This window comes from Microtus ochrogaster, linkage group LG3 (genome assembly GCF_000317375.1).
Source record: "Microtus ochrogaster isolate Prairie Vole_2 linkage group LG3, MicOch1.0, whole genome shotgun sequence".
Taxonomy (NCBI): Eukaryota; Metazoa; Chordata; class Mammalia; order Rodentia; family Cricetidae; genus Microtus; species Microtus ochrogaster.
The window spans coordinates 32546981-32558528 of NC_022029.1; the positions used below are offsets into that span (position 1 = coordinate 32546981).

Consider the following 11548-nt stretch of genomic DNA (forward strand, 5'->3'; position numbering starts at 1 on the left):
GTCTGACCTGGCGGCTGGCTCCATGACGTCTGACCTCACTTCCCTTCTTCCCAGCATTCTGTTCTGTCTACTCCACCTACCTAATTTTCTGTCCTATCAAAGGGCCAAGGAAGGCATTTTCCTTATTAACCAATGAAAGTAACACATAGACAGATGACCCTCCTCCATCATGGGGGCAGCAACAGGGTTCAGTGTGTAAAGGCATTTGCCAACAAGCCTGACAATCTGAATTAACTTCCCAAGTTGTCATCTGACACACATGTGCACAAGTGCACATGAATTTGCTAAAACACCAGAGTCAAGGAGATGGCTCAGAGGAAGTGCCAGCACTTGTTGTGCAAGTACCTGAACTTTTAACAAGTCAGGTACAGATGGCTTTGCACACACTTGCAATCCCAGCACTGAGGTGAATGGACAGGAAAATTGCTAGGCCTGGCGGGCTGCCAACCCAAATTCAGAAGGAGACTCTGTCTCAAGGGAATAAGGTGGACAGCAATAGGGTAGGATAGTTGATGTTCTCCTCTGGTGTCCGCATGTGTGTACAGACACACACACCCCAAAATAATGTTCCTGGACAGCACTTAGGGAGTTCGAGTGTGTGAGTACAGGCCCAGCCTGCTCCACAGAGAGAGCTCCAGGGCAGCCAGGGCTACAGGGAGAAACCCTGCCATGAAAAACTAAAAAGGTCTACTAACTTGGTGAAACAAAGGAGCAGGTCTGTCTCATCTGAAAACGGAAACTACCAGAGTCAGTCCCAGATTCTAATGAGCTCATGAGCTAACAGGCACGGTGCTCGGTGCCAGTCACCAGTGAAGAGGGGCAGGCATAGCCACTGGCCAACGGATAGTTTACGTGAGAAGTGACTGTTCAATAGAAGAAGGGAGGGAGAGAAGGAGAGAGAGACAGAGAATCACAAACAAAGGCCCAGGACAAGCCTTTAACCCCAGCACTTGGAAACATGAGGAAGGTGGACCACTGTGAGTTCCAGGCCAGCCAGAACTGCACAGCGAGATTCAATCAAAAAGAAACAACAATAACAGAAAAAAAAAAATCAAAGCCAGGAAACTGTCAGGAGTCCTGAGGACACCAGGAGTCTGGAGAGAGGAAGGTATACTGGGGACTTGTATGTTGTCATAAATACGATTAAATGATACTATGGACTCACAGGATGGGAGCCGGGAAGGAGGTGCACTTTTAGATCAGCTGTGTTTCAGGCAGTAGCGCTGCCCCTGTATCTGAATCCATCTCTCACTAACCAGCACAGCCAGCCTTCCTCCGTCCAGACCTGCCACCAGAAAGCCTTATCTAGTCCTGCCGGCACCAATCCGAAGGGACAAGTCCTTGTGCAATTCATTTACCATCCTGGGGCCTGGATTTTCAATGCAACTACTCAAAAACTCACTCAATTACTAAGTTTCCAGAGTCCAGGCAGGAAAGTGAAGCCAGAGCACTGCTTCTCCAGGAGCGAGACAGCAGGTTGCTGATAACGTTCTGCAGACAAGGAGTGGCCTTGTGGCCACCACCACAAACTCAGGGAGGAGTAGGCTGTGCCAGTTCCAGTCACAAAAGCCCAGTGATGTTTCAGTGCAGGTCAGATTGTATACATGTCAACATAACACTGGCGCCATGGCCGCATGGCCTGGTGACGTCACAGCTATCTTTCTTTGTGTGAGGCCGCCATAATGTTCCCACAACAGTAAGGCATGGTTTGACTATAATACTGACCATTCCTCAAGTGAGGGGCTGTGGGGGAGAGGGGACCAGCTGTGTCAGTATTTCTAATTGATGCTTTCCCCCTGCATAGTATATAAAATACTATCTATTTTATGAAGTAAGAGGCATGTATGAAACCTCCATGAGTTCAGTGTATTTTGGTTTGTTTTAGACTTGTTTTGTTTTGTTTAGTTTTGGTCTGGTTTTGGTTTTTCAAGACAAGGTTTCTCTGGTTAGCCCTGGCTGTCCTGGAACTCTCTCTGTGCACCAGGCTGGCAGTGAACTCAGAGATTCGCCTGCCTTTGTTCTGTGAATGCTGGAATTAAAGCCAGGCATTGCCACCACCAGGCTGTGGGTTTTTTGTTTTGTTTTTGAGTTTTGAGACTGTTTCATAACTGACTTTGAACTCTTGATCTGCCTGCCTCTGCCTCCCAAGAGCTGGAACCGCAGGCAGGGTTACACCACCATGCCCAGGTAGCAATAGAAATCTTGGGTTAGCAATACTTGAAACTTGCAGTTTAGCTGCATCATAACAGACCTCAAAATGAGGAAGTCAGACCCAGGCATGTACAATACCTGCCCCAAAAATATTACTGGTGATTGACAAGAGGTCTAGGATCCCTGGATGAACAAATGGTCCAGGAATGCTAAAAGCCTTCTGGAGGTCGTCCCCACATAAAATTCCCAAGGGAAATCGACAGTTACTCTGAACCTTTCACACATCCCTTCTGGCAAGCAATCCCCAAACTCTGAATCCATAGTTGAAGCACCAGTTTTAACCCGGCCCACTCAGTTTGTACATAAATCCCCAGGACCATAAGATTCCAAGTGAGACCGAAGCTACAGCAGTTTAAACAGGAGGCCTGTCTGTCTCTCCACTCCCGCCTCTCTCTCTCTCTCTCTCTCTCTCTCTCTCTCTCTCTCTCTCTCTCTCTCTCTCTCCAGCCAGGCGTTCTAATGAAGCAGAGGCAGAAGGTGGATAGAAAGGGAACCTGTTGGAACAGGAGAGGACTTGGTAGAGACAAGAATGGATAGGATTCAACCTGACAGCCCACAACTGCCTGGGCCCCCAAATCCACTTCTGTTTAAAAACAGAAAATTATTACAGTAATGAGCTGGTGTGTATGTGACAGCGCACGCCTTCGAGCCCAGCACGTCAGAGGCAGGGGCAAGTGAATCTCTGTGAGTTCGAGGCCTGTTTGGTCTACAGACTGAGTTCAAGCCAGCCAGGGCCACATTACAAGACTCTGTCTCTAAACAAATAAATTTACTTATCCTAAATTATTTATTCCTGCAATCTTGGTTTGTGATATAAAGGTGATTTCCAAACAACTAACAAAAGTAAACAAAACAAAGGGATGGAAACACTGGGAAGCTGGAGGGCATCACCTTAAAGGGAACACAGTAGGCAAGCATTAAACCTGTTATACAGTGGCAAACACCTGGAATTCCAGCACATGAGGGTGGAGGCAGGAGGATAGGAGGTCATCTGCCTTATGTCACACAAGTGTCACGGCATACACATCCACACATCACACACACAATAAGTATAAGTAGGTCTTCTGTAAATACACAGATGTGTACAATAAGGGTCTTTAAAGGGAGCCTTTTTATAAACAGTCCTCAGCCAGGCATGGTGGCATCACCTAACATCTTGATGACTCTGAAGGCTGAGGCAGGATGGCTGTCTTGAGCCCAAGAATTTCAAGTTGCCCTGAGTAACACAGCAAGACTGCAGCTCAAATGAGAAAATGTACATATACTGCTGTGATATTATATAACATAATATATATATATATATATATAATGAAGAGCCTTCACTGAACTCTATACCCTCTTCCTGGACAAATTCCCTTGAGGCCACCAGCAATGGGACACAGATTCACTGTGACTTCACAAGATCACTCATGTGACACAATTGATCACCCTGCAGACCACCACCTGGCAAATCAGCCCCAATCACCAACTGCCACACAGCTCAGTCCTGATCAGGGATTGACTTTCTCACTCTGGATCCTTGGTCAGGGCAGAGAGAACCTGCCAGAGCCATAGGAGCAGATGTCTAGTTTTATAAGCACGCTTTCCTAAGAATGGCATTAAACAACAAAGGACTGACTACAGATAACGCTCCAGCTATACAAAGCAAGAACATGCAATGGGGGGGGGGCATCCCAGGCTTTTAAAATATTAAGAGAAAACATTTGTTGTCAGCAATAGCAGACATGCCCAGCACATGTGAGGCTCAGTTCAATCCCATCAGCACCAACCATATCATCACCGAAGAAGGCAGACGGGAAAGCATGGCTTATGCTCCACAGATCAGGGAAACCCAGGGGGAGACTGCACACCAGATAAACCCAAATCTGTTACAAACAACATCCAGGAGATTTGGCTTATCAGTCAGTGCTTACTACATGGAGCTATTCAACACCAAACAAAGCAACAAAATAAACTATGTGGAAACACTGAGATGGTCCAGGGGTAAAGGTGCTTGCTGCTAAGCCTGATGACTCTGAATTCCACAGAGATGGAGGGAATACCAGAAAGCTGTCAATGTCAAGCTGTCCTCTGACCATGATGTACACACACACACACACACACACACACACACACACACACACACAAAATGCAGATCACACTGACTGCATTTGGGGTTATGAATTTCTATCTTGGTGTGCAGAATGATTTTGCAATACATGGCTACATTCTAAAGGAGCAGTTCCCTGGGAAGCAGCGCTCCAATCAATACCAGCTGTAGCAGAGAATAATTGTATATGAGTTGGCAAAAGATGTTGGGGAATTTAAAATATGAAATTATGAGAAACAGCAGAAGAAAATTGTTTATAAGTGTAATAGAACATGAATAATATGAGCCAGGTGCAGAGGCTGAGCAAGAGGTTCTCCTGAGCCCTGAGTTCAAGGCATTCTTAAACCTGAGCAACGAAGTATGAGCGCAAGAGGATCCAGGTTTGATTTCCAGCACTCACGTGAGGCGTACACCTTTCTGTAATGCCAGTTCTAGAGGATCTGATGCCCTCTTCTGGTCAAAATGGGCACTGCACAAACATGGCACATAGAAATACATGCAGGCAAAACACCCATACACATAAAACATTTTTAAAAACTCTTTAAAAAAAAACAATTTTGGAGGTACATGGTATCTGTACTCTGTTTCTATGATAAAAGAGTCTTCAAGTTGTAAACAACCAAAATACAAACTTATTTTGGGAGAAAGATTGGGCATTGATAGGAAAAAAACCCAAAACTTTCTTTAAACATCACTCTAGCCTGGCATCAAGTTACATGCCAGTTCCCAGTAGTGATGGGCCAAAATGGGAGGATAGAGTTCAGTCCCGGCCGAAGCTACAGAGCATCCCCACGTCAAACAGGCAGAGTAACGCCAAGTGAGAGGCTTAGTTACACTTAGTCAAAGTCATCCTCTGACCTCTCCACCCAAACCCACGACATATGAACACCGTCACATGTGCCACACACTCACGACACAATAAAACATTAAACAACATAAAAGAACAATAAAACCCACAACAAACCAGTAATCCCAGCAGAGGCAGAAGTGGGAGGATCAGAGTTTGAAGGTCATTCTCACCGACACAGTGAGGTCAAGGCCAGCCTTGGCTACGCGAGGCCTTGTCTCAAAAACTTATATATATATATAAATATATATATATATTTGAGATGATTGTGTATGTTTGAAATGCTTGAATACAAGCAAAATAAAATATGTATGACAATGTCATAATAAAACCCATTATTTGTGCACTAAAAATTATTAAAAATTCACCTCAAAACCAACACATAGTTGCCACAGCAATAGTCTCAATAGTGATAGCAACAGTGATCCCTTATGTATAAAAATGAATAAAATACAGTGAGTGACCTACAGCCAAGTAAATGAACAGAGAAAAGCACAGGCAAGAAGCAGCAGCATATCAGAATGGTGAGATCCGTCTCCAGGCAGCTTTCCATACAACTTTCCCCCACTCTATTCCTTAGCGCTTCTTCCTGGTCCCAGCTCACAAACAAGAGGTGACTCAGAAGCCCAGATAATCAACCAGCCTGAATCAGCTTAGTAGTGCGGGGCCAACTGTCAGAGAGCTCTGAGAACCCAGCATCCGTCGCATGGCTTATAATTACGAGAGCAGCAAAAGAATAACATCTTACCAAGGTGATGTCTCGGGACGCCGCAGCGGCACTCATATGCAAGCTGGGCTGCCTCACAGAGCTGCTGCAATCCAGGGCGCGGGCAAACGTCCCAACAGCACTGAAGAACCGAACACAGAGAACAGTAAGTTACTTCTTCAATAAAAGGTGACCATACTCATTTATCTTGTGGCATGATAGTTTGCCTGAACGCAGGTAAGAGCACCATGCGCATGTCCACTGCTGGAGGAGACCAGAGGGGGATGCTAGATCTCTCGGAACTGAGCTGCCATGAGGGTGCTGGGAACTGGTGTTCTCTGCAGGAGCAGCAAGTGCTCTTAACCACTGAGCCATCTCTCCAGCCCCTCTGTCCTAGTGTGTGTTCTAGGGCTGGGGAAAACACCACCAACAAAAGCAGCTTGGAGAAGGAAGGGTTTATCTCACATGTCCCAGACCACAGTCCATCGCTGAGGGAAGTCAAGGCAAGACACTGGAAGCGGGGACTGAACCCGAGGCCATGAAGGTGCTGCTTACTGGCATGCTCGCCATGGCTTGCTCAGCTTATCTTTTCTTATGTTTTAGGGGTGACCCTGCTCACAGTGGGCTGTGCCTTCCCATATCAATCATTAATCAAGAAAACGCCACTTAGACTTATATACAAGCTAATCTAAGAGGGGCATTTTCTCAGCTGAGGTTCCCCCTTCTCAAATGACCCCAAATTGTAGCAAGCTGCCAAAACACTAACAAGCACTCCTGCCTGTTCCTTTTTGTTTGTTTGTTTGTTTTATAATTTATGTGTAAGTAGGGTGTGTGTGTGTGTGTGTGTGTGTGTGTGTGTGTGTAAGGTGTGTGAGTGTGTGTCTATTTTGAAGAGGATGCAAAGCCTTATATATGTGTGTGTATGCATGTGCACACATGCAGAAGGCAGAAGGCAGCTCCAGTGGTAGTGGTAGGAGCTGCCACCCTTATTTTTGACACAGTCATTCACATTAGAACCGAAGGGCTTACAAGTGGGAGGGCGAGCTAGGGCACTCTCCAGCACTGGGCTTACAAGCACATGCCTGTCTTTCTACCCTGGTCCTGGAGTTGAATTCAGGCCTTTCTGTATTGGCAGCATGGGCTTTTATTGCCTGGCTACCTCCCTCAATCCTGCTTTTGTTTTAACTAGAAACAGGAACTAAAGCAAAGACCATGGAGGAGGACTAGATTTGGGGGTGATAAATAAAAAACTGTAAAGAAAGGAAAAGCATGTTTGGTAATTTTCTCTTTTAAGATATAATAAAAACTGAGTAATACTGAAAAGTAAAATTTTCAAAAATTTGAAACTCAACATGACACAAGGAAAAATTCCATGCTATGAAACTTTGTCTCATGTATAAAATCATTTAAGATTTGGTTCAAGGAGCTAAAGAGGTGGCTCAGGGATTAAGAGCGTGGCTGCTCTTCCAGAGGACCCTGGTTCATTTCCCAGCACCCAAATGGCAGTTTGTAATTGGCTGTAACTCTAGTTTCAGGGATCTGACACTTTCACACGGACATACATACAGGTAAAAACATGAATGCACATGAAATAAAAATAAATAATTTTTTAAGAAAAAAATTTTGTTCAATTGCTCAAAGGGTGGTGTAGTGGTACATGCCTTTAATCCCAGCACTCGGGAGGCTGAGGTAGGAGGATCTCTATGAGTTGGAAGTCAGCCTAGTCTACAAAGTGAGTTCTAGGTCAGTCAAGGCTACACTGTGAGACCTATCTCAAAACAAAATAACAACAAAAAGATATTGCAAATAGGGGAGCTGTAAAGATGGCTGAGTGGTTAAGAGCACTGACTGTTCTTGCAGAGGACCTGGGTCCAATTCCCAGCACTTAAATGGCAGCTCACAAATGCCTGTAGCTCCACCTCCAGGGGATCTGATATTCTCACAGGTATACATGCAGGCAAAATATCAATTCACACAAAATAAAATAAAGTAAAAATAATAAATCTTTAAAAAGATATGGTATAAAATTACTTTAAGGCTCTGTAAGATACATACAAAACATAAAGGAATTTCCTGTTTAGTCTTGGGACACATCCCCATGACAACTCATCACATAGACAAAGATGCCAAATACCAAACGGAACGCAGAGCAGGACTCTGAGAAGCTCTGGTTCCAAGAATCAGCATATGCAGGTAATTATCATTCAAGCAAGGAAAAAAAACAAACCTGTGTGGCCACAGAGAAGGAAAGAGAAGATGGAGTCTAAAATGCCAGGGGACAGACACATCATTTGGTATTCATATGTGCTCAAAAACAGGAGAAGGAAATCCGCTGAGCGTCTGACTACCACTGCGATGCGAATTCTAAATACCAAGTGTGAAATTCCAGTAACGTTTTTCACATGAATGTTATAGCAGAAACCCCTTCCTGTCTCCACAGAATAATCCATTTTCACTATACCATTTTTAAAAAGCAACTTCCACAGCAATGGTTTCTGTTTGTAATGATCTAGAGTGTTTTGGTATGAAAGGAACCTTAACCCCAGGAGGAACAGGATACACAGACCGCCTGCTTTGCTGGACAGTTAGCCAGGGAAGATTTCGTCATATCATTTTACTTAAAATCTAATATAGATGAAAAGGCAAACGCTACCACACTATAAAGATTTTTTTTGTTTTTTTAAAGGATTTTTAAAAATTTATTTATTATGTATACAATATTCTGTCTGTATGTATGCCTGTAGGTCAGAAGAGGGCACCAGACCCCATTACAGATGGCTGTGAGCCATCCCATCATGTGGTTGCCGGGAACTGAACTCAGGACCTTTGGAAGAGCAGACAATGCCCTTAACCACTAAGCCATCTCTCCAGCCCCTATACAAATGTTTAGTTCTCACAAAGTGAAGATCCCTAGGGTCCAACCAACACCCAAGAGAAGAAACAGAAGGTGGCCAATCCTTCCCACACTCCCTCCCAAAAGGAACCACCATCTTAGAGTCTAAGAAACAAAATACAACAAAAACACAGCTGATCCACATCTTTAATCCAGGAGACAGAGGCAGGAGGATCTCTGTGAGTTCCAGGCCAGTCAGGGCTACATAGTGAGACCCTGCTTCATATAAAAGCTAACAACAACTACAAATATCACACATAGTGAGACCATGACAGTGTCTCACTATGGAGCTGAGGCTAGCCTGTGACGTCACCTTGGCCTCCCAAGTGCTGGGATTATAGGTGTGTGCCATGACTCTCGACACCATCAGAATGTTGAGATCACAGATTAGTTTTGCTGGCAAGAAACCACCAATGTTACACATGCTGTTGTTGTTTTGAGATAAAGTCTCATGTAGCCCAGGCTGGCTTGGAGCGATGCAGCCCAGACTGCCATCGAACTCAGAACCCTTGGCCTTGGCCTCCCAAGCAGCAGACCCAAACCTACACAGGCCCCGCACCTGGGTGCACACTGTTCTTTCCCTCTCTTGTTTCATCCTTTGGAAGTCATCTCAGCTGTTAGCTGGAGTGACAGGAATGCATTTTCTCTTCTGCTTCCTCACCCCGTCCCTTCAGCTGGACAATACTCCAGTGTGCAGATGCTGCTAGGAAAGCCTTTTGCATGCACATCTTCCAGTACCCAGGTCGCTCTCTTCCTGAGTGTGATATTAGCATAAAACTTACGGGCTGTGTGGGGAGACAGTGTCAAGCAGTTTTCCAAAGCAGCTGTGCCAGCTGATAGTCCCACCAGGGAGACGAGACAATGCCGATGGTCCCAATACCTACACTAACCTCAGCACTTCAGAGTGCAGGGCTTGGCTGGTATAACTCAGGTCAAGTCCCGGCTCTACAAAGTAAGAGGGCAGGGGTGGCGGGGGTGGCAAGGGTGTTATAACTGCAGTAATGTGGTTAGGATTAGGTGCTGGGCATGAAGTTTAACACCTGTGCTTATAGCATCCAGGAAGCCGAGGCAAGAGGATTGCTATGAGCTTGACAGTTTCTCTATAGAGAGTAAGGTCTTGTTTCAAAAAAATAAAAATAATTGGTTTTAATTTGTATTTAGATTCAGTATTTTTGTTTTTTGTTTACTTGTTTAATTAAACATTTTAAATTACTTTTCATAAAAAGACCACCTTGACCAGGTTTCATAAATGTGGATAACAGTAGTCTGATAAAAAAAAAAAAAAAAAAGAATGTAAATCAAATCGGCAATCTGCAGGTCTCCCTAACAACCCACTTCTCCGGTACTGTCCTGCACATATGGCCACTGCCACATCTGTGGCTCATTGCTTCTTCCAACTCTTCAGCCTCCTGCTCCACTGGCGGGCTACTGTCCCAGCAGTGTACACCTAATGCCCCCATCCAATCCTTGAGCTATGAGTGTAGGGGCTCTGTGGTGGTTTGAATGTAATTGGCCCCATAATCCCAAAAGGAGTAGCACAAAAAGGATGTGTAACTTTGTTGGAGAGGGCGTGGTCTTGTTAGAGGAAGTATGTCACAGTGTGGGTGGGCAATGAGGTTTCCTATGCTCAGGATACTGCCCAGTGTCTCAGTCAGCTTCCTATTCCCTGCAAGATGAGGACTCTCATCTATTCCTTCAGCACCCTGTCTGCTTGGGCACTGCCACGCTCCATGATGATAGTGGAATGAAGCTCTGAAACTGTAAGGCAGCCGGCCCCAAGTAAATGTTTCCCTGTAAAAGCTGCTGTGGTCATGCTGTCTTTCCACCATAAACCCCTAACTAGGACAGGCTCTGAATCCGAATGTCTGGCCATTAGTAGAGTGTGACCTTCCACAATGACTGTCCTTAGTGACAGTCTAGGGCTATTTTAACACAAAATAAGAAACTATTACAGAGACCCGCCTATTATTTGGGTTGGACTGATTCAAATTATTTTGCCATGTCTGATTCATGTAAGGAGTTAAACATTATACATTTGGTTGCAGTCTCTTATAGCCATAATGTATAATGTATCCATTAATGGAATAAAATAGTTTGTGCATTACATGGTCTTTTCAAATAAATGAACACAGTACAAACACATAAACAATCACACTTTGTAGACCTTCATTTCAATATTAGAAGATATGGCCCTTTATTACACAAAGTTCAAATTCTCTCATTTTAATGGATGTAAAGTACTACCCCATTGTACGGGGGTAACTCACTCATTCCTCAGCTGCTTGCTGATGTCCACTGGGGCTTTTTCTAATTTATCTGCCATGACAATGGCATGTTCATCTCATTTGCTTTCTCTTTTGTGGCAGTTTTCCCCACAAGCCTCATTTACTTTTATCATTGAAGAAATAAAAATAAAATCCTGCCCCTACTCATTGCTTAAGGAAGAGCCAGGGGGAGAAGCAAGGTAACCAAGCCTTGGGGGAGAGGGGCTCGCAAGCGGCAGCCTCTTTACCAGGCCTCACGTGGCCTCTTCCCTCTTCTCCTCCCTCTCACCTTCATTAGGGGCTTGGATTTTTTGAGTCAGACTCAGGTAACCCAGCTAGCCTCAAACTCTCTATGATCCCAGGCTAGCTTCAAATTCCTGATCTTTCTGCATTCACCTCCCAAGAACTGGCATTACAGGTGTGAGTTACGTCCCCTGGACTGAGTGACACATTTCTACTGGCACCTGAATAACCCAGTTTAGAGTTCAGCAATGTCCAAAATAAAGGGCATTTCTTTCATTAAAGATATGGGATTCAG

At 44.7% G+C, this 11548-nt stretch overlaps 1 protein-coding gene across 1 annotated transcript in view; it reads right to left on the reverse strand.

The window, feature by feature from the left end:
• Mta3 (metastasis associated 1 family member 3) overlaps positions 1-11548 on the reverse strand; it is a 130064-nt gene that overhangs the window by 57321 nt on the left and 61195 nt on the right. Inside the window, exon 9 of the mRNA XM_005360744.3 lies at positions 5896-5995. Within this exon, the coding sequence (XP_005360801.2) occupies positions 5896-5995 (100 nt within the window). The remainder of the gene's footprint in view (positions 1-5895; positions 5996-11548) is intronic.